This window comes from Panthera uncia, chromosome B1, assembly GCF_023721935.1.
Source record: "Panthera uncia isolate 11264 chromosome B1, Puncia_PCG_1.0, whole genome shotgun sequence".
NCBI lineage: Eukaryota > Metazoa > Chordata > Mammalia > Carnivora > Felidae > Panthera > Panthera uncia.
In genome coordinates this window covers 175,576,365-175,600,697 of record NC_064811.1, presented here as the reverse complement: position 1 = coordinate 175,600,697, position 24,333 = coordinate 175,576,365, and the positions used below count along the sequence as shown (strand labels likewise).

The following is a 24,333-nucleotide window of genomic DNA, read 5'->3' as shown; positions in this document are numbered from 1 at the left end:
AAAGGTCTTATCCTTGGTCACAGACTCAGGCTGCTACAATGTGTACCCTGCTTATTCATATGATGCTTTTAGGCCCAACTCAGTCCTAATGACTTCCACCAAAATAAGCAGCCAAGAAACTGAAAACAGGGTCTGAACACAGCCAAGTTATCTTCCAAGAGCGGTTATTAACATCCCATCTGTCACAAACTCCCTCTGCCAACAGTGAGAGAGTGCCGCCCATGGCCAAGGATGGGAGACTATGGGAGAGCAATGGCTTCCAGCTCCTTCTTTGTTGATCCAATCAATATGCTTCTTTTCCATTTCTTTAAGGGCCTGATGTTAAGACTGTTGAATTTCATGGAAAGAGGAGAAAGTATTAGGGAAATTTGCACAAGCTAACCTAAGCAGACTTTCTGCAACTCTGCCCATGGTAGGCCACCGTCAATCATTTCATTTCTTCCTTTTTTTTTTTTTAATTTTTTAATTTGAGAGAGAGAGAGAGAGATCATTCTTGAGTGTGGGAGAAGAAAAGAGAGGGAGGGAGAGAGAGAGAGAATATCTTAAGCAGGCTCCATCGTCAGCACGGAGCCTGACATGGGGCTCGATCCCACAACCGCTGGATCATGACCTGAGCCAAAATCAAGAGTCAGACGCTCAACCAACTGAGCCGCCCAGGTGCCCCAGCCATTTCATTTCCATAACTTTCAGGGAATGACAACAGGGACAAGCCTATATACCACATCTAAGTAAAGACTTACTTTTTAAACAGAATCCTGTACTCAACTGAATTCTTAGGACTTGGACCAAAGGAAGAAAACACAAAAGACAAAGCAAAAGATGAGAGGAAAAGTGTCTGGGCCTAAATGTTTACTTTGTACCACCTGAAACCGTATCACAAAATATCAGCGATTCGCCTTATGAAGCTGCCTTGCCAAAACGGTACCTTTACAGGTACTTGGAACATAACTCATGTTTCATTTTACATGAAACTGATTAGAAGTATCTATGTTTTATTTACCAACAAGGTCAAATCGCTCACTACTGTGAGCTGTGTTTCTGCCCAAGCTTTGCAGGTGCTGGCGCCTATTAAAAAAAAAAAAAAGAAAAAAAAAGCCCTAATTCTGAAGGCAAAATAGGAATTTTCCTACTGGCAGTTCCCTTCTTGGTTAATTAGATGGTATTAGGAAGAAAAAGGTTGGCCACGTTATCTAGAAGAAAGTATTATTAGAGACGGCATTATATCCTAAAAACATTTAAAAGCCTGTGTTTCGGTCTCTAATGTGCCATCTGGAGCAGCTAGTTAGGGAAAATTAGAGCAAATTGATAGGAATATAAAAATTGCCTCAATTTATTAACAAAGATAAAACTCTCTTGATGGGAAAAAAAAGAGCATTTCAAGTGTCATTTGTGAGTCGTGACTTGACAGACAACAAATAAATAAGGAGGACGAAGAGTCAAAGACTTGTCACTTGTTAGAACACTGGCACGCCTGTACTCTAAGAAGTCAAGGAACTTCTCAGAGACCCATTTCCCTTTTTATAGACTAGAGATAAGTTTTTAATTAAAAAAAAATATATATATATAGAGAGAGAGAGAAAGTCCTTTGCAGTGAAGATTTAGGAGCTAGCTCTCAATTCCTAAGTCTCCTACTTATTTTCTGGCTTAAACAAGGATGGGTATTCTGACTAATGAATCATTACGTTTATAAAGTCCAACATAAACACACTGTCGTTACAATGACCTTGGTTCAAAAAAGTTGTCATGCTTTCTACCACTTATGTTAGGAGGAGAAGAAAGATTGAAATACTTAAGAAATGGTTCTCAAAAAAAAAAAAAAAAAGACAATGGTGAATACCCCTACTATCTGTGTACTTCTTACCAGATGCTACAAAAACCCTGGTAGAAACTGAGGAAAAATTGCTGGTCTCACAAAGATTAGTTCGTCTCCACCAGGGACCACTAGGAAGTCAATTCCTACAGATCATTTTGCACACAGAAGGAGAGCAATGTGGTAACTTCATGGTAAACGCTCTCCATTTTTCCTTTAGAAATGGCTTTGGATTTTTTTACAACGGGTGTCTGCAGGTTACGGGATGGAAATTTCTTGTGGCGTGATTCATTTCTGGTTTTGCTAACAGAATTACTCACCATTTTTTGAGAAAAGGCATTCACCATGCTGAAGCCTAGAACTTGCTTAGAAAGTAGGAACAGTTCTAACCTCAGACTCATAATCTGGATGCATCAAATGTTACAGCTGTATCTGGTTGCCTTTCGAACATTCTCTTATGAGTAAATAAATAAGCACTGGAATGTTCAGTTGTTAAGAAAACACTAATATAAGACCAAAGCATTTTTAAGCCACCTTATTGAGGTGTGACTGACATTCAAAAGCTGTACATATTTAATGTATATACTTTGATGTCTTTGGAGATAAGTAAACGCCGAAAAATCATCATCACAATCTGAGTCATAATTGCATTTATCACCTCTTTAGGTTTTCTCTCACCCTCTTTACTTATTATTATTACTTTTTGTGATGAAAACCATTTAACATAACATCCACTCTCTTTGCCAATTTTTATTTTTGATTTAATTAAAAATTTTTTTCATGTTTATTTATTTTTGAGAGAGAGACAGAGCGGGGGCAGAGAGAGAGGGACACGGAATCTGAAGCTGGCTCCAGGCTCTGAGCTGGCAGCACAGAGCCTGACATGGGGTTCGAACCCACAAACCGTGAGATCATGACCTGAGCCGAAGCCGGATGCTTAACCAACTGAGCCACCCAGGCACTCTGCAAATTTTTAAATACGCAATACAGTATTGTTGACTGATCTTTAAGATTTATTCATCTTGTATAATGGAAACTTTGTACCTTTTGACTAATACTCTCTCTCACCATCTCCCCCTGGTGCCTGGCAAGGACCATTGTACTCTCTGCCTCTATGAGTTTGACTATTTCAGATTCCTCATAGAAGTAAGAGTAAAGCATTTTTCTAAGTTAGTGATCATGTGCTAGTAAACTGGAAACACAAAATCTAAATGGAAATAAAAATAATTATAAATCCAATATATTTTGATACAGCCAAAATGCCATGATTTAGGTGGACAATAAATGGTGCACATCCTACCGAAAGCAAAAACTTTCCAAAGGAAAAGTGTTTCATTCAAATATTTTTAAATGTGGCTGAAACGGTTATCTGAACCCACGAGGAATGCCTCTGCTATGGACTTTGCCTTTTCTGGGTCACAGTTAGGAACTGATCCCATCTAAGGGAGATTTGTAATTAAGCAGCTTCAGGCTGGAGGTCATGGTGCCCCTTTGCTCTGACATACCTGCTGGGTTCCCTTTACATCGGTCACATGCACAGTCCCCTGTCTTCCCCACTTCCAGCCCTGGGCGACTTACTCACTGACCCATGTTTGATAGATGTGATTCCACAACCAAAAGCACTTCATAGTTACACAGAGAAAGTCTTCCTTGGGGCACGGGATCCTAGTTAGTGCAAAAGGTACTTTGATATCTTCAAAGACAGTGCTCTCATAGCATATCTGACTTCAAAGCTTTAAGCCATTCAAGAACTTCCACGGTCTGGTCTTACCGTTCCCTTCCAGATTGTTCCCAACGCCCTTTCCTGTTTTCCCACACTTCTGTATAGCTGGAAATACTAAGAGTTTTGCTTGCTTGTTTTATTTAATGCCCCCATGTTTTCTTTTGTGTAATTGGCAAAAATTTCATTCTCCTCGGGGCGCCTGGGTGGCTCTCTGGTTAAGCATCTGACTCTTGGTTTCGGCTCAGGTCATGATCTCATGGTTCCTGCGATCGAGCCCCACATCAGGCTCTGCGAGGACGGTGTGGAGCCTGCTTGGGATTTCTCTCTCTCCCCCTCTGTCTCCTCCCCCCAACTCCAGCTCATTCTCTCTCAAAATAAATAAACGTAAAAAGAATTTAAAAAAATTTCTTTCTCCTCAAGTTGTGACTATTTGTTTACATCCCACCCTGTCTTCTTACAAGCTGCATTCAAATGACATTACCTTTGCGAAGTCTTCCCTGAATCTCCATCAACCCCTGGCTAGACGTAATCTCTCCCTCATTGCTATATTCCAATAGCAGTTAGCTAGTACATCTTTTTTTTTAAATAATATATTTTATTTAATTCAATGTATCCAAAGTATTATTTCAATTTGTAATCAATACAAAAATTATGAATGATCTTTTGTTTTGTAGTGAGTCTTCAAAAAAATCCTGTGTATTTTACCACACCATTAGAGGTTTTCACAAGACGAATAGAAGATAAAAAAGTTTTTTAGAGGGAGACTTTATCACATTCTAGTTTGTGTTTGTTCTTTTTTTTTTTAATGTTTATTTCTTTTGGAGACAGAGACAGAAAGAGCATGAACGGGGGAGGGTCAGAGAGAGAGGGAGACACAGAATCCAAAGCAGGCTCCAGGCTCTGAGCTGTCAGCACAGAGCCCGACACGGGGCTCGAACTCAGGAACCGTGAGATCATGACCTGAGCTGAAGTCGGAGGCTCAACCGACTGAGCCACCCAGTTGCCCCTGTGTTTGTTATTTCTGTGCAACTCTCATTTTCCCCCACAATAATAATAATAATAGCAGCTACCACTGTTTTGAGGGCTCACTGTGCCATAAACACTGGGCACGCTAGACCTTAAATCTCACAGTAGCTCTGTAAAGCGAGCATTTCGATCTCTATTTCAAATGAGCAACCAGGTTTAGAGAGCATGAAGCAGCATGGTCCATCATCACAGTGTCAGCATGTGGTAACACTGGGATTCAATAAAACCTCAGTCCAGCCCCAGAACCCATTCTCTTAGCCACTGCCCTATACCCAGATCCAGAAGTTCTTTAAAAGGGAGCTGGAGGAAACTCACAACTGAACACCTAAACCGTACCTGGCACTGGAGCAGGAATTTTCATGGTGCATTATTTCATTTATCTGTGAGTTACATGGTATAATCCCCACTCTGTAGTAGGGAAAGCCAAGGTTCACTATTGATATATATATTTTTTTGAAAGGGAACTGACTAGAATAAGACATCTATAATCCATATAACTGGTGAAAGATTGAGAGCCAGAATATATAAACATGTCCTATAAGTCAACGAGAAAAATCATAACTACCCAGCAAGAAAATGGGCAAAAGCCATGAACAGGGCAAAAGCCATTGAGCACAGAAGAAACCAGAATGATCAAAAACACATGCGCTGATGTTTTGACTATTTCAGCATTACTAGAAATAAAGGGAAATACAAATTACAACGAGATGCCATTTCACAGTTATCTAATTAACAAAAATTAAAATACCTGATCGGGGCGCCTGGGTGGCACAGTCGGTTAAGCGTCCGACTTCAGCCAGGTCACGATCTCGCGGTCCGTGAGTTCGAGCCCCGTGTCAGGCTCTGGGCTGAGGGCTCAGAGCCTGGAGCCTGTTTCCGATTCTGTGTCTCCCTCTCTCTCTGCCCCTCCCCCGTTCATGCTCTGTCTCTCTCTGTTCCAAAAATAAAAAAATAAAAATAAAAAAGTTGAAAAAAAATTAAAAAAAAAAATACCTGACCACCCCAAATGTTAAGATAATAAGGGGTTTTTTAGATGAGAAATGAGAATGAAAACTGATACAGTCATTTCAGAGAGAAATTATATAACGCCTATGGGACCTAGCAATTTCACTTCTACATATATATTCCCTAGAGAAGCTTTCCTCAAAATAAATACAGGTATGTTCACCCCAGTACAGACTGGGAAATGGATAAACTCTGGTATCATAATATAATGGAATATTTTGTTTACTGTGTTAAAAAGAATAATTTTTGTATCAAAAATAGATCAATCTTGATAACATAATACTGAATTTTAAAAGTTGCAAAAGTGTACGTTTATGAAAATTTTAAAACAAATGAGGATACCAAATATTGTTTATGGGTAACAATTACCAAAGTTACATGAAGTATATGGAGTAAAAGCATTTTTAAAAGTATAAAAAGCATTTTTTAAGTACAAAAACAAAGTATTTACATATTCACATTGAAAGTGGATTGCTAAATAGGCATTATATAATCTTTCTCTGAGATGGTGGTAGCAATTTTCATTTCCTATTTCCAGTATATGAAACTTCCTATGACCAACATTTGGAGTGTTCGGGCATTTTAATTTTTGTCAATTTAAAGAGTATGGGGCGCCTGGGTGGCTCAGTCAGTTAAGCCCCAACTTTGGCTCAGGTCATGATCTCACAGTTTGTGAGTTCAACCCCCGCAGTGGGCTCTGTGCTCACAGCTCAGAGCCTGGAGCCTGCTTCCCATCCTGTGTCTCCTCTCTCTGCCCCTCCCCCACTCATGCTCTGTCTCTCTCAAAAATAAAATAAACCTTACAAAAAAATTAAAGAGTATGAAACGGCATCTCATTGGTTTAGTTGGTATTTCCCTTCATCCTAGCAAAGCTGACTATCATCTCCTATGGTTACCTCTGGTGAAGGCGATAAAGGACTGAGATGAGGGTTTATACTGGTTTTTGTCTCCGAATAACAATGCCGGAAATTTAATAGCTTAAACCAACACCCATTGACTGTGTCAGTTTCTGTATGTTAGAAGTCCAGGTTGTCTGATCAGGGTCCAAGGTTGAAACCGAGGAGTCCACAAGACAGTGTTCGCATTGGACTGGAAAAGAACCCAAGCTCCGTCAGGTTGTTTGCAGGGTTCATTCCGTCGCAGCTGTAAAGTTATGGCGGCCTGTTTTTTCAAAGCCGGAAATGAAAGAGAGGTTCTCTGTTGTTGCAAGTCTCTGACTTCCAGACGCCCTTTCAAGGCGCTCCCCGATTAGACTAGGCCCAAACGGGATTATCTCCCTTTCAACAAACCTAAAGTCAGCTGATTAAGGTCTTATAATTAAATCTACAGAATCCCTTACCTTTTGCCATATAACGTAACTTAATTAAGAGTGACATCTCATCATCTTTGCCATATATATATCCATCTACCATTGGGTATAATCCTATGGTATGTCCCCCACAAGGCTAGAGCCTTGATTTTGTCTAGAATATGTTCTCTCTCTCCAAAAAAAATGACATCTAAATTTTAACATTCAGTCTTAATGCTGCACACACAGATACCTGTTACGTTTATCATTGAAATTAGTTCAAAATGTAAGCACCAAAATATTTTTTTAATTAATAACTAAATTCATCAAGAAAGGGCACTTCAGAAGACCAATAGAATAGAAGAGGAGGATGCAGAAGGGGTCAGGTTTGGTGATATCATCCCTTTGTCTAAACACCAGATTCTGAGAGGCTGAGGGTACTACCTTGATTATTATTTTTTTGGCCTGTTTTAAAAACCAGTGGACCCATGGATCCAATGTCTGCCCTTCATGCCCAATAAACAAAATGCATCTGCATTATGTTTTTATTTGACGAAACAGGAAATGAGTTCCTTTGGTTCCCAACTGCTGATGTTAGTAACTGGACAGCATCTGGGTTATTGTTAGATTTGCCATCTAAGAGTTACTGCAAATCTAAGAAAACTGTGACCTGCGATCATGAAACACATTTTTGGTCACATTTCTACAAAAAGAAAATTAACCCCACCTCCAGTAACTTGTTGACCAAGGGAGAGAAATTGATCCTGTCAGGGAAACATCTAGTGAAACATGGCTTAGGTCTATGGCCTACACTCTAAAATGCATCTACTTTACTGTGAGTGAGCAAAGCATAACAAGTTTCAACAAGATCTGAGCAGACTGGAGGTTTGAATTATATAAACACATTTTGGTGCCAAGAGAAAACACTGTAAAGTAGTTAAGCAACTCAAAGAATAGAGTGTCTGCGTAAACTTGTAAGCAGGGAAGGGGAAACCAGTCCTTTTCCAGAAACTTAAGGAATGGTAAAGATATTATACCTGATCTAACATTTTCAAACTCTTTCTTGACCCCTTGCTTACCGTAAACTGTTTATTTGCCATTTTATTTGCATTAAATTGTTTGTCTTACCTCGTTCAAAAAAAAAAAAAAAAAATCCAGCGAAAACAAGCAGAAAAATTGGGAGGCCCCTCTGGGAAGTCTTCATCTGACCCTTCTTTTAGCTCTGTCCCTGTGGAGATTCAGGGACTCAAAGTCCTCCATCTCTAGGCATAAATGGGGCCCAGAGAAAAATCATGCCATGTAGGGCTCTCTATTCATTTCTGTATGAGACAGGTTTAATTTGAACAAGGATCCTCTTGATTGGGAAAATAGGTTGCAACAGAGCATCCCCGTGGCAGGGAAAAGAGTATATGAAGGAAGTAACAGTGCAATCTGCTTAAGCTTGGTGCCGGTTCAAGGGTTTGAGCATTAAAGGCATGTCTATGAGTCTCAGGTGTTTGGCTCTATGTAGTATAGGTACTTCCTCCTCTGTTGCAAGCTTTGCTGAACTATCACCTTAATGGTCCTACAGTAGTCCTGTCTTATTCTGTTAACAAATTAACTCAAAACTCAGCAGTGTAAAACCACAAATCTTTATTATCATACCTAGTTTCTGAGGCTCAGGAATCCAGAAGCAGCTTAGCTGGGTAGTTCTGGCTCAGGGTCCCTCTGGAGGCCCCATTGAAGTTGCTGGCCAAGGTTTCAGTCATCTGAAGGCTTGACTGGGGTTGGATGGTCTGCCTCCAAGATGGCTGCCTCATATGGCTGTTGGCTGGAGGCCTCAGTTCCTTGATAAGTGAGCCTCTCTGTTTTGTAGTTTTCTTGAGTGTCTTTCTGAGATAATAGTTGGCTTCCCCCAGAGGGAGGATTCAGTGAGAGTAAAGCAAGGCCACAGAGTCTGTTATAACCTAGCCTTGGAAGTGACATGGCATCCTTTCTGCAGTCTTCTGTCGATTGCACAGACCAATCCTGATACAATGCAGAGGAAGATCACACAGGGTATGACTGTTAGAAGGCAGAGATCACTGGAGGCTATCTTGTAGGCAGGCACCACAACCGCCAGAAATAATGAATTCCTGATACTTGCTTCAATATTTTTCTCTCCCCATTTCAAGTGATCCCTTTTCCCTAATCCATCGAAGTTTTTACTGTCTTAGGAATTTTTTTAAAAATCTGAAAATGTATAAATGTTAGGGCTGGACTTTATATGTTGTGCCTCCAGAAGCGTGTTTAAACAAGAGTTTTCTTTTGGAGGTGAGGGAAATATTCCAGAATAAGATAGTGGTGATGGTTTTACAACATTATGAATATATTAAAAAGTATCAAGGGGCACCTGGGTGGCTCAGTCAGTTAAGCCTCCGACTCTTGATTTTGGCTCAGGTCATGATCTCATAGTTCATGAGATTGAGCCCCATGTTGGGCTTTGTACTGACAGCATGGAGCCTGCTTGGGATTCTCTCTCTCTTTCTCTCTCTCTGCCCCTCCCCCACTTGCACACATGCTCTCTTTCTCAAAATAAATAAACTTTTTTTTTAAGTATTGAATTATATACTTTAAAAACACTCAGAATATGTTATGTGACTTTTATCTGAATAAAAACAATTTTAAAAGAGAGGGCCTGATAGCATTCATATCAAGTCTGCTGATCCAGGAAAACTTATGGTTGCTTTTAGCTCTTTCTATTCTGTTTGTCCTCTCAGCTAAAAACTGAGAGTATGATTAATCCAGAAACTATCAGGTCCTGGGAAAAATGATTTATGGAGCTAACACTCAGAGGAGTTTGGAGTCTAGTGGAAGTAACAGTAAGTACTAGTGTAATGGCAATTTTTTTAAGAGTGCCATTTACTCACATTCCTGTGATCTGACTCACATGATCCTCCCGTCAGGAAATACATACAGCATATTTTATTCTGGCCTAACAAATGTTATCAATAGATTTGTGTACCCTTTGAGCATTTGCCCCATGATCACTTTTGTCAAGGCATTTTTTTCATGTGTTATTTCATTTGTTTTCCATTATGCTGTATTGTGTTGTCAGTTACTTGGAGAGGCTCCAATTTTTTTTTTTTTCCCTGTACTTAATACCATTTGTGGCTATGAGGCCTGAGGCTGCCACAGCTCCTTGAACAGTTTTATTGTTGTCATGCATGCACCACCCTTATCAGTAATCAGGAAAACAAAGTCAACGTCAAGCAGCACCAGTGGTCACTGGGTGCCAGACCTTGCATACTCTGCATCACCTAGTATTAATCAACTGTCCCAAATAGTTGTTAGTCTTGAGCCTCAGACTGGTCATGCAATCAGTTAGAAATATATTACCTGAAATAAGACCCTCGGACAAAGAGCCTTCTGCTTTGAAGCGATTCGATAAATCATAATTAAATTCAACGGAAATGAATGAACTTGAATTCATCTGATTGGATATGTACAAAGATTGTGTGTTAGCTGGAACTCTCCCTTCCCATTTGCCAAATTCTCTAGCACCTGAGAATCTTTCTGTGATCCTGAATCACATCTGAAGATGTTTAGGAAATGGGGGTGAGCGAGCACGCGACTTTCCCACAGGTCCTGGTCTTCTCCTCTCCAGCGCCCCGCATTTCTCTTTTCCTCTCTCGCAGCGAGTCCAGAGCAGAGCTGCTGGTATAAAATCAAAGCATGACACCACTTGTACATGTTGGCCAAAGTCATAGGGTCAGCACAGCAGATCTGCTCAATGCTCTCAAAGCCTGTGAGTATTTTCTGTCTCTTGGAGGTCTCTTCCAAGTTCTGTTTTTCAGGTTTTCTGGGGCAACTGGTAAAATAGGGAAGCATTGACTCTCAAGATTGGATGGATCCATCATGTGGTAAAATGCTTTGGTTATTCCTATTCTGTACCGATACCTTTTATTAACTGGAATCATAAAATATGTATAAGCATAAATTGAGTAATAATGAAACTTTCATAATCACTTAATGTTCATGCCATGGAGACAGCCAAGGAAATTTGTCTAAGGTTGCAATGGTGCCCAACTATAGTGACATAAGGGATCTTAGGTCAACACAACTGTCATGTGAAGAGAGACAAAGAATACTTCAAAATGTCTTGCTAACTGCAATGAGATTTGCTGCCCAAATTTGAAAGCGGTAGCTAGAAAGACATTCCAGAGGTAGAGGGTCAGAGAATTTGCAGACCTCTTGTCCTGGGAAGTCTAGAAGGGAATATCCAGAACACAAAAAGCCTTGTCCTGAGGCTTGCAAGTGGAACCTTCTGATAATCCCAAAATAACCACTGCGACCTGAATCTGCTGTTTGGTACCTTTTACAGATGAATAATCCTGGGGTCCAGCACAGCCAGGTCACAGAAATCTCTCTGAAAGGAACTCATTACATATTTCTGCATCGACAAAACCCATAATCCTTGGTAATCCCCTTTCCCCAGGACTAAAGGGGAAAGGAGGAAAGGAAAAGGACATTAAGAAATTACTCATTTTTTACCATAATAAAGAAGTAAGAGCCTGGATGTCAAGAGTGTTTGATTTCAGTGCGTTCACAGTTTGGGGAAGAAGTCTGAAACGCTCTTGCGTGCGGAAAGCAAAATATTTTCATTGGTAATGTAGACTTTTGGCTAAGAATGAGCTTAAAAATATTTAATAGCCAGCAAAGTCATATAAATTGATTAATGTAAATTTCAAAATTTAAAAATATAACTAGAAAAAACTCTTAGGAGAAAAACTAAAAATTCCTGTGCGTTTTAAAATCACTTGCCAAATGATTGGTGGTAGAAATCCTTGAATAATTAAAATAATTTCCAAATTATTTATTGATTTTTTTAAGTTTATTTATTTATTTTTGAGAGAGAGAGAGCGCAAAAGCAGGGGAGGGGCAGAGAGAGAAGGAGAGAGAGAATCCCAAGCAGGCTCAGTGCTGTCAGGACAGAGGCTCAACACGGGGCTCAAACCCACAAGAACCATGAGATCATTACCTGAACTGAAATCAAAATTTTAATGCTCAACCCCTGAACCACCCAGGTGCCCCCAAAATTATTTATTGAGTTTTAAAAATTGTTTAGATGATCTTTTGTTTGACACAGCTGTCACTAGCCACATGACGGCCCTGTCTGAGCTCTAATTTATTAGACACATGTTCCCTCCACATCAAACTTCTCACAACTTTCCCATTAAATTAATCATGACAGGATGGTCTGTGATGCTGGGATGTGCATGAGGGTCACTGTCTCTCTCTCTCTCTCTCTCTCTCTCTCTCTCTTTTAAATATAATTTATTGTCAAATTGGTTTCCATACAATACCCAGTGCTCATCCCAACAAGTGCCCTCCTCAATGCCCATCACCCATTTTCCCTTCTCCCCCACCCCCCATCAGCCCTCAGTTTGTTCTCAGTATCCAGGAGTCTCTTATGGTTTGCCTCCCTCCCTCTCTGTAACTTTTTTTCCCCTTCCCCTCCCCCATGGTCTTCTGTTAAGTTTCTTAAGATCCACATATGAGTGAAAACATATGGTATCTGTCTTTCTCTGCCTGACTTATTTCACTTAACATAATACCCTCCATTCCATCCACGTTGCTGCAAATGGCCAGATTTCATTCTTTCTCATTGCCAAGTAGTATTCCATTGTATATATAAACCACATCTCCTTTATCCATTCATCAGTTGATGGACATTTGGGCTCTTTCCATAATTTGGCTATTGTTGAAAGTGCTGCTATAAACATTGGGGTACAAGTGCCCCTATGCATCAGCACTCCTGTATCCCTTGGGTAAATTCCTAGCAGTGCTATTGCTGGGTCATAGGGTAGATCTATTTTTAATTTTTTGAGGAACCTCCACACTGTTTTCCAGAGCACCTGCAGAGGGTCACTGTCTCTCATCTCAGATCTCCCCACTGTTCTCTAGGGCTTCCCTCCTTTCTGGCCATGCCCTCTGACCCTTCACAATCCAGGACAGGACTGCAGGGCAGGTTGCCCACTGGGAGCCTGCCCTGGCATAAGTGAACCGGAAGGTGAGAGGAAGGTGAGAAGGAAATAGGGAGTGAGGTGGAGGAGGGTTCATCTTGGTTGCCAGGAGTCTGCCTCTTTTGTCTGCCCTCCCCACCACCGCCGCCCCCTGCCCCCCACAAGATAGTGGGAGACAGTGGCTGCAGGTCCTGTGTGGGTCAATCTGCGGTCAGTCTGTGCAGGTTTGAGCTCAGCTACTATGCAATACACAAATAAAACAGAGGGGTAAGAGAGAGGGACGAGAATAAAAGAAATGCATATGGCAGTTACTAACAAGTTGGGCAATGCTTTGCAGTTGCCCAGAGGGAAGAGGACCCTGGCTGAGTCTTGGTCTGCCTCAGGAGGGAGAAGGCACGAGGGCATGTTGAAGGGACACCCAGATTCTCTGTCTAGCAGCTTGCCATTGGTGTGGGGCCAGAGGGAAATTCACATGGTTACTTACTGGTGTGCTTATCCTTTGGCTGTCAACGAGGGTCCCCAGTGGATTGCCTTCCCCGTAGTCCTCTTCACTGTGCCCAGGGGTGCCCTCTCACCCCATGGATCAAGAGAAGGTGTCAAGCAAGTTCCCCCAAACCCTCTGAGGGAACCCAAACAAATAACTGCTATGCCCACTAGCTCCCCAGCTGCTGAGTCTGTACCCCTCTTCATCCCTCGGGCAGTGTTAGGCATTGTTTTGGCGATTTCCCAGAAATATCTTCCTCAGCTCTGGAAGTGTGCTGGATTTGTATTATTGGTTATTTTCTCTGCTTGCCATAGTTACTGCCGTACTAATAGTCAATAATCAATAATGTAATTCAACATTCTTATAATCCCCAACCATGCTGGTGGGTGCCAGCGGAGTCAGCTCTGCCTGGGGCTATCAAACACAAGAACCTAAAAGTCACTTGGTTGGCCGTTTCCCAAAGAATGTTCCATGGACGCAGCAAATCTATGCGGTATATTGGGAAGTAATATTTTGGGGCTGTTAAACCAAAGCATGTTTCTGTTATTTGAAATGACTAGTTTCTGAGTCCCTACATGGTTCTCCTGTCAAGTGTCACGTCTGGACAACTCAAACCTTAGAACTGCTTTCATGGTATAGAGGAGATGCCTTTACCACATGAAAGCTGAGTCGTGAGGCTAGATATCTTGAAAGAAATCGGGGCGGCTCAGTCAGTTAAGCGGCCGACTTCAGCTCAGGTCATGATCTCGCGGTCCGTGAATTCGAGCCCCGCGTCGGGCTCTGTGCTGACAGCTCAGAGCCTGGAGCCTGTTTCAGATTCTGTGTCTCCCTCTCTCTCTGACCCTCCCCCGTTCATGCTCTGTCTCTCCCTGTCTCAAAAATAAATAAACATTAAAAAAAATTTTTTTTAAATAAAAAAAATAAATATCTTGAAGGAAAATGTGGAAATCAGAAAGGACCCTGAAGGGAAAGCCAACTTCTTATGAACCAGAGGACGGGACAGGAGACAAAGGAAAGGAACATAGGAGGCCATCACCTTCATTTTAGCCTCTTTCCCCCTGGCTTAAAAGCATAGAGAAGAGATGGGATAGATATGATAACGGAAATGCCAAAATTGGAGGGACTTTTATGACCTGCACCCTTTTTGGAACTCTGAGAGAAAAGACCACAAGCAATGTGGCCTCGAAACATTGCCAGCCAAGTTTCCTGGGCCAATGTTAGCATTGCTAGCAGGGACATCTGGTTTCCATTCCACTGGTGTTAACAGTCTCTCCTGCAACATCTATGCTTCGCAGTGACAAGAGTGCTATCAGCACCAGACCTGATCCAAGGCAGGATTTTGGCCCTTGTTTCTAGCTAAGTGACCTCTAAGTTTAGTTTTCTGGCTCTCACAGAGATTCTGTGCCCACTCAAAACCCTTTCGCCATATTCCTTTTCTGTGTAAACGGTACGGAGTTGGATCTCTTTATTGGTGACTGTGAACTGTGGTTAGATCCTAAAATAACACAAGGATGGGATTTGATGAGGAACAGACCCGAACATGGTAAATCCATTGAGTGGAGGAGTTAGGGTTCCATTATTTAGGTTAGGTGGCTCTGCACCTCCATTTAGTCAAGCTATCATATATTGTATTTTTGATCACAGGACAGAGTACAGTATTTAAAGAAATGGCAGGAATGATTTAGGACGCTTTTGAGGATGGTCTACTTCTGTAACTTTCACAAAGTTCTACAATAGAGAGATGAGTTTAGGCTGAAGGTGACCCTCTGAGAGCAGAGAGGAAGGCTGGAGACTTGGAGGAGATAAAATTGGAGAAAAAGGCAAGCCTTATCTGCTACACATGTCCCAAATATTTCCCATCAGCCATTCTCTAACCAAGAAAAGAGAATGAAGTGTAGGAAACGCTGGATCATGGCTGGTCTCTGCTCGCACAAGGCTATTATTTGGAACAAAATCAAGGCAGATGCCATTGATGCAAGACCAAGGCACAGAGAATCATCAATATGGAGCATGGATTCTCAGACTCACATGCTCTGACTATAGCCATTAGCTCATGAAATGGATAGGAAACATATTTATATGACATTTAAAAAAAATTTTTTTAACGTTTATTCATTACTGAAATATAGAGACAGATCATGAGCATGGGAGGGGCAGAGAGAGGGGAGAGACACAGAATCCACTCCAGGCTCTGAGCTGTCAGCACAGAGCCTGACGCGGGACTCCAACTCACAAACCGTGAGATTATGACCTGAGCCGAAGTCGGACGCCCAACCGACTGAGCCATCCAGGCACCCCTATTTATATGATACTTTTAGTGGAACTATTTTCTGGAGAAACCCCACTATTTGCCAACATTAACCAGAGATTGTTCAACTTCTGTGGTGACCTCCACACCCCTAAATCTCTGTTTGGGATGCTGGATCATGAGAAGCTATAGCTGAACCTGATAAGACTTCACAATATCTAGAGACACTGGAAGTGGAGTTGGACATATTAACTGACAGAGACATTGGGTTGTTTTCCTTTAAGAAATCAATGATTTGAATTCACACAGGCATGATTATCTTTGGAAATGTAGATTGAAGAATGTGTTTGGATGTTGAGTGACCAAAGGGATAGTCTGTCTGTAGCAGAAATAGTTATGTGCTCACCCCACAGCTATTTTTACCACTTTGTTTTCATTCAGGTAGACACATTTATGCAAAATCATGAAACAACTAGGAAATGAACCAACTCAGGTGCAATCTAAGTCTATCATGGTGGCCCCATTTCATTACGAAGTGGCTGATTTATGTAAAGATATAACTCTGGCCAATGAGGAAAGGGGAAGTCTGGTGGAGGTACCTTTTGTCCTGAGTAAGACACAAAAAAGAAACAGTGTTTATTCCTTGGGATATTGTTGTTTATGGACACATTACCCCCAAACTGAAGCTATCTCTTGGTTTGAAGTTTTCTATATTTCTATCCTGAGTCATTCTACTGATACAGTTCACAAACCTAATGTGTCATCAAATCAGAAGGGACTCTTTTCACACTGAATATACACCAACAGATCGTTATACAACATCCCCTTCCCTTTGATCCCTCTCTCAAGTTGAGAAAGGGCTGATTATATATTTTTATGAAAATACTAAGAGCCAAGAATAACCAAGACAGTCTTGAGGATGAGTAAAAGTAGGAGGACTTATACAACCTTATATCAAGTCTTATTTTAATCGCGGTAGCCTTGGGACATGGATAGGCAAAAAAACCAATGGAACAGAACAGAGAGTCCATAAAGAGACACATACGTATACAGTTGTTTGATTTATGAACAGTTATTCTGCCCTGCAACATGGTAAGATGGTCTTTTGAACAAATGGCATATGGATCAACATACACCATTTGGATATCTGTATAGAAAAATCAGATGGTATTTGGATACCAATAAAGAAAAAAAATTAAGTTTAACTCTTTTCACACATGCATAAAAATCAATTCCAGGGGGCACTATAGATCTGAATATGAGAAAGCAATAAAGCTTTCAGAAGGTAATAGAGGAGAACATCTTCATGACCTTGGGTAGGCAAGTATTATTTTATTTCATTTTTAATTTTTGTAACATTTATTTATTATTGAGAGACAGAGACAGAGCTTGAGCAGGGGAGGGGCAGAGAGACGAGGAGACACAGAATGTGAAGCAGGCTCCAGGCTCCAAGCTGTCAGCACAGAGCCTGACGCAGGGCTCGAGCCCACAAACCATGAGATCATGACCTGAGCCGAAGTCGGACGCTCAACCGACTGAGCCACCCAGGTGCCCCAGCAAATATTATTTTAAATGGTACACCAAAACCACAAGGGGAAAGACTGATAGATGGGACTACATTAAAATTAAGATCTAAAAGACACCATTAAGGGAAGGAAAAGTCAAACTACAGATGGACAGATGTATACCTGACAAAGATATATAGAAGAAGATAGAAGACATCAGACATAAGATGTGTATCTGTAAAAGAATATATAAGGAACTCCAACAAAGCACTAAGAAAAACACAGACGACGCAATACGAAAATGCACAAAAGACATAAAAACAGCCACTTCCCGAAGGGGTTATCCTAATAGCTAATAAACACTTGACAAGATGCTCAGTATCATTAGTCGTAAAGGAAATGCAGATAAAAACAATGTGATACTGCTACAGATGAATCAGAATGACTAAAATTAAGAGAAAAAAGAAGATGAAGAGTGACTAACATGAAGAGTGACTAAATACCGAACATAATTATACCTTCTGACCAGTGTTTTGCTGACAAACGGTTAGCACTCTCCAAGTTCATTTCCAACATAAACGGTGATTGGTATTTTTGTTTATGTTAACAAGTAAGATAGAACTGAAGGCGAAAGGACATATTTTGGAACTTCACTTGTCAATTACATGAGCAGTTCTCTGCTAAACTGGATAATATTTTTCAAATATTCCAAAATACTTTCTCAATTTTTTATGCTATTGACAACGTAATTGACAATGTATTGACAAAGATAGGGTGCGCAAATGTGCTTAATGTGCATTATTAATATTTTCCCATCTTTGTTAAGTCTGATAATCAACAAAACCGAGTCAAATCCTGATTTTTAGTGATTGCCAATTTCCATGGTGTACTTATTACCACCAAAACCAATGTACTGCAGCCAAGAGGATGTTCTTGAACGCGGAGTTGGGAAGAGATGCGTAGCAGCACCCTATTATTTTATATTTCTACCATAAAGATATAATAAATACAAATAACCTCAGAGTAATAGCAAGATGTAGTAAAAACTAGGAAATGAGGGATTTTTGAATATCTATTACTATTGTTTTAAAATTATTTACTTTATTTAATTGTAAGTTTACATAACTTAACTTTTAATAATGGCTATGTTTAACAACTGGATTGCAAATTTCCTAAAGATTTAAAGGTTCTTCTAGTTGGGACAAGCCCCGTCCACCACACCACTGTTTATGACTCAGAAATGACACTTCTTGAGATATATTCACAAAAATATGCACAGGTGTTCTCTTAAACGCATGCACAACAATTTTTATTGCAGTGGTATTCTTTTTTTTTTTTAATTTTTTTTTTAAGTTTATTTATTTTTGAGACAGAGAGAGACAGAGCATGAATGGGGGAGGGTCAGAGAGAGAGGGAGACACAGAATCGGAAGCAGGCTCCAGGCTCTGAGCCATCAGCCCAGAGCCCGACACGGGGCTCGAACTCACGGACCGCAAGATCATGACCTGAGCCGAAGTCGGACGTCCAACCGACTGAGCCACCCAGGTGCCCCAAGCAGTGGTATTCTTAATAGCAAACATTAGAAACTCCCCAAAGGTCAGTCCAAGATAGACCACAAAATAAATTGTTGCATTTTCAGGCCACAGAGTATAAGTCAGCAATAAAACTGAACAAATTACTGCTTCACCAGCCTCAACTAACAGAATGTCGAGCCAGGGACAAAAGAGTATATACTCTCTGATTCCATTGGCATACATTTGTAAAAGAGGCCAAAATAATCTATAGTAATAGAAGCAGAAAGATGGTTATTTTCTGGGGTGGAGTAGGGTAGAGAGTGACTGGGAAGTGGCCTGAGAGAGGCTTCTGAAATGCTGGCACATTTTATTTTTTTTTTAATTTTTTTTTTAAGATTTATTTATTTTTTGAGACAGAGAGAGACAGAGCATGAACAGGGGAGGGGCAGAGAGAGAGGGAGACACAGAATCGGAAGCAGGCTCCAGGCTCTGAGCCATCAGCCCAGAGCCCGACACGGGGCTCGAACTCACAGACCACGAGATCGTGACCTGAGCTGAAGTCGGACGCTCAACCGACTGAGCCACCCAGGCGCCCCTATTTTTTTTTAATAGTTGTGGCCCCACAAGTGGGTTCACTTCATCAAATTTCACTGATCTGACCCTTGGGGCCACTATGCATGTATGTTACACTTCGTAAGAAAGTTACCTTTTAAAAAGTCACTCAGGGTGTGATTTTTCTCACTGCACATGCCCTCCGAGAGAGATTAGTGAGTAGGTGATATCCCTTCCTTTCAAGGAAATGAACTGATTTTAAGACGAGTTCTTAGAAAAAGTAAACATACTTTACTGTTTGTTGTTGAGTCTCTGGATGAAAGAGAAAACACACCGTCTCCCCTACCTGGGAACAACCTTACCCAGAGAGTGAAAAATGCTTGGTTCTAAGGACTTTTCTACTCTACGAAAACATAAATGATAAGTAAGATAGAATTCAATTAAAATTTAGAGAAGGTGATGGAGATCACCCAACAAGGGTCAGGGGTGCAGTTTTTGTTTTTTTTTTTTTTTTTTTTTTTTTTCAGATTCAAGACTTTTATTTTTTTTCCATGCCCAACAAGCTGGAATGGTTGATGCTCACTGCTCCCCCTCCTGCCCCCAAGCCCCCTACTCATCACAGGAGGAATGTTTCCTTTCACTGGATAGCTCAGATAGTGCCTAGGCTTTGGCGGCTGACTTGTAATGGGCCAGAGTGCGGGCAGAAGGGTCCGTGGCATTGATCCACTTGGGCATCCAGTAATGGGTCAGCCAGTCTGCCCGGCCCGGGTAGTGGCGTTCAAAGATTTGACGGTAGTAATAGCCTTCCTTAGTTTTAGGAGTATTGAAGGGAAATTTTTGGGCTGCAGTCACCATCATTGTATCATCAACCTGATGTTCAACATATTCCTGTAAAATCCTAAACCAGGAATTCTTAACCGAGGTTATTCCATCACTGAATGCTTCTTTTGGCTGCCAGAGAATGTCTTTAGGTATTAGATTGGAGTCCTCAAATGTCTCTCTCAGGAGATGTTTTTCTATCCCATTCTTGGGAGTTCTCATATCTGGGGGCAGAGACAAGTAATAGGAAGAAAATCGATGATCCAGGAAAGGGACACGCAATTCAAGGCCGTGGGCAGCAGTAGTGCGATCTGCCCGGAGAACGTCGAACAAGTAGAGTTCCTTCAGAAGCCTCTCGCTCTCCTCCTCGGCTTTTTCAGGAGAAGGAGCCTTGTGAAAATATATGTAACCCTGCGTAAGCTCATCTGAACCTTCTCCAGAGAAGATCACCACACTATCTGTGTTCTTCCGAATATACTTGGAGACTAAGTACATACCTACTGAAGCACGTACTGTTGTAATATCATAAGTTTCCAAGGAAAATATGACTTCATCCAGGACCTGAATGCCTTCCTCAGAATTAAAGAGGACTTCATGGTGTTCACTCCCAATGTGATTTGCCACCTTTCTAGCAGCGAGTAAATCAGTACTGTCTTCCATGCCAATCGCAAATGTCTGGAGAGGGTACTGTACTTGAGCCTCTTTTAGCTGCTTCAACAGGGTGGCAGCAACCAAACTGGAATCTAAGCCCCCTGATAAAAGGCAGCCAATCCTTCTGTCTGTCATTAAGCGTTTCTTTATGGCATTGTCAAAAAGTATCCGGAGGTTGTTCTTCACAGTTTCTAGCTCAAAACCTGGGAAGAGTTTCTCCACATTGTCATAGAGCGCATGCAGGGGCTCATCTCTACAGTGATGATATTTGACCATTTCCACTGATGCAACTTTGCCATTCGGCTTTAAATCCAAAACTTCATAGTGTCCTGGGAGAAAAGGCTCCACTTTTAAAAAAGGAGTTGTGGAGTGCTTCAAGTTAACAAGACCTTTAGCTTCTGAACACACAGCCAAAAATCCATCTTCCGTCATGGCTTTAAACAAAGGCCTGACTCCATAAGTATCTCTGCCCAGGAACACTTTCTTATTGGCAGTATCCAGCAAAATAAATGCAAACACCCCATCCAACATGCAAACTGTTTGCTCAATTCCTCCTTTGTCGTAAAGATGAAGGATTATCTCACCATCCACTTTGGTCTGGTATTCAAATTCAAAATGGTGTTGCATCTTCTTGTGGTTGTAGATTTCACCGTTGTAACAAAGCCACAAATAAGGATATTTCTTCACTCGGATTGGCTGCATTCCAAACAGCTGGTCAACCACTGCCAACCGATGAAATCCAAAGCAGCAGTTGGTGTATCCATTGACATTCTCAAAGCGAAATGCATCTGGACCCCTGTGTGCAATCTTCATAGCACTCAGGCACTGAACAGAAAGGCAATCATCACTGCCAAAGAGGGCCCAAATCCCACACATGGTGCAATGGAGCTAGGGGCTCTCTGGGATCCAGCGGGTGGAGTGACCAAGGTGCCAGGTAGGGGCTGCAGCTGGCGGGCCAGGGGTGCAGTTTTAATTGATGTTGTCAGGGATTCCAGAGAGGGTGGAGAAACCCTGTGGGATTGTCAGATCATGAAGGAGCACAGATTGCTTCAACAAACGCAGGAGAACATTGCGGTCTCCTTATGACAAACGTTCTGATTGAGATCTGTCAGGAATGGTGATTCTGCCCTCCCAGCTTTGTCTTACTTTAAATACTCTATCATGAAAGCATTCTTCCCTGTCTGAGGTTTTCTTGAATACATAAATTATTCTCGGGAGGGTTTTGGCTCTGTTTACTTCTAGTGCTGAGAACAAAGGCACACTATACGAAATCGTTAAAATGGTACGAGACTTCTGAAATGTTAAATCAGCCAGCCAACTACATTTTAAACAGTGGACTAATCAGGAACTTCTAGAAGCTCACGGTTTAAAGGCATATAAATCAAATAATGGGTTTAAGTAGAAAGAGAACAAAGCATTTGGAAGACTGCCTTGTTTTGTCAATGTTTGTTAAAACAGAGTTGTCTGGTCAATAATCACCCTTTCCTCTACTGTTTTCTCAACATTTTAAGTACTAAGAATCCCTTTCTAAAATTTCAATCTCCTTGTATTCCCATGTTTTATAAGATTCTGTATATCCCCAAAAATTACATGTTATAAATAAGTCAGCTTCATTTATTTAAAAAGTTTTATGATTGCCAAAGAGAACATCTACCTGCATGAGGGAACCAGTATAATCCAAATTACATAATAAAATCAATCTGAAGGGAAAAGAAGAACATTTCAGTTACACTGTACTAACTCAACAAAAAATGTGACTTTAGGGACTTTTGCAAAATGGAAACGAGCATGCAAATTCCTCTGACTACCTGCTGTGCCTCTGGAGACCTAGGACATGGGTGGATGAGCCACAGTTCTGCTTTCCTTATTATTGTGTCCACGACTTTAAGAGTAGTAGTTTATATATAATGGATGCTGAGTAATTCTGGATATACTAGATATCCAGTCTTTAAAAAGTCTTTCACTGGCATTTTTCAGTCTTTTACCTTGAGTTAAAACACAGAGAATTGTTATTAAAGCAATATGGATGTTTTCCCATGACTCAGTGCTTTATATTGAATTTGTGAATTGGTTGCACTGACAAGGATCCTCCTCCCCACCTAACTTCACTTAGTTGGCAGTGCAAAGGAGCCAATAAAAAAAAATTCTTAGGGTGCCTGGGTGGCTCAGTCAGTTAAGCATCCGATTTTGGTTTGTGGGTTCGAGCCTGACATGGGGCTCTGTGCTGACACCTTGGAGCCTGGATCCTGCTTCAGATTCTGTGTCTCCCTCTCTCTGTGCCTCTCCCCTGCTTGTGCGCGCTCTCTCTCTCAAAATAAATAATAAACATTACCAAAAAAACTTGTTTTTAATCCTTATTCTTGCAGGTAGGGAGCTGAACGGGGTAGAGGTCAAAATGACTGTCTAAAGAAAGGCATGAGATGATATGCCAGATTTCAATTACCCACGTTAATCATGTTTCTCTTTAAAGACAATAGCAACACATCTATTATCACTGAAAGGCTACAAAGCAAACTCAGAGCTCTGTCCACCAAGACATGCCCACCAACAGAGAATTAAGCATTCTTTAGTGTTGTGATGGTTTGAATTGTATGCTCCCAAAAGATACGTTGAAGTCCTAACCCCTATAAAAAGGGGGAAAATTCACGGGAACACAGAGGCAGAGATTGGAGTGGTATAACTACAGGCTGGGACACCAAGGATCGACAGCCACCAGGAGAAACCAGGAAGAGGCAAGGAGGGATTCTGTCCAGAGTCCTGGGAGCGGCATGGCTGTGCTCACACCTTGATTTCAGACTTCTGGCCTCCAGAACCGGAAGCAAGTAAATTTCTGTTGTTTAAGCCACCCAGTTTGTGGTCCTGTGTGTCAGAAACCCTAGAAGACAAATACAAGTGTGAACACTTACGTTGCAGTTAAAGGCCAGAAGCATGGGGACTAATTATTGCCCTGTAATGAAAATCTGACTCTCATAAATGAGCTGGGATACTTCTGTAAGCATTGACATAAAGAACAACAACAAAAAAAGGGTCGTTTATGAAGAACCCACTTCTGATTATGGATAGTTATAGCTTTCCATACCCCACTATCTAAAAAACTCCTCCTGGGAAATAAAAACCTCAGTGTGCCCCCAGTTCCCTTGAAATCATATCCTTTAATCCACAGCTGATCTAACACTTCATACAGAATACTGCTAGCTCATATGGGAGACTCGAGAGTGGCGATCTAAAAATGACAATATTATTGGAATGAAAGCTTCCTGAGCAGTATACAGACAGGGGGCAACTTAAAAAAAAAAAAAAAAAAAAAAGGAAGAAAAATCATATTGTTCCACGAATACTAAAAACTAAAACACATAGTTTGCCCTAAGAGATGGCCTACAAATAATTCCCACTGAGACCTGCTGAGTGTTTCCAAATCATGCTCCACAGAAAACAAGCCCATGAACCACTCATTTAGGAATGTTTAGTTATTCGATACGTTTCAAAAAGACAGTATTCTCTTTCTCTGGGAGTGTCTCTATGTGTATTTGCATATTAAACCCTCTCAGAGAGATTGTAGTTTAAAACATAGACAAATGTGTTTTAGCTAATTCTGTATTGCCCCAAATCATCTCACTAGGACACTCTTTTTCCTTGTAACAGCCATTAAAATCTAGGAATATACTTTGAGAAGCAATGAGCGACAGCATTCCTAGATCCCACCAAGCGCACGAAAGCTCCCTAA

At 41.1% G+C, this 24,333-nt stretch overlaps 1 protein-coding gene across 1 annotated transcript; it reads right to left on the bottom strand.

The window, feature by feature from the left end:
• Nucleotides 1-19,637: 19,637 nt before the first annotated feature.
• On the bottom strand, nucleotides 19,638-21,560 carry LOC125923409 (asparagine synthetase [glutamine-hydrolyzing]-like). The gene has a single exon (XM_049631676.1). The coding sequence runs from the start codon at nucleotides 21,483-21,485 to the stop codon at nucleotides 19,800-19,802; it is 1,686 nt and encodes a 561-aa protein (XP_049487633.1). The 5' UTR covers nucleotides 21,486-21,560; the 3' UTR covers nucleotides 19,638-19,799.
• Nucleotides 21,561-24,333: the final 2,773 nt, after the last annotated feature.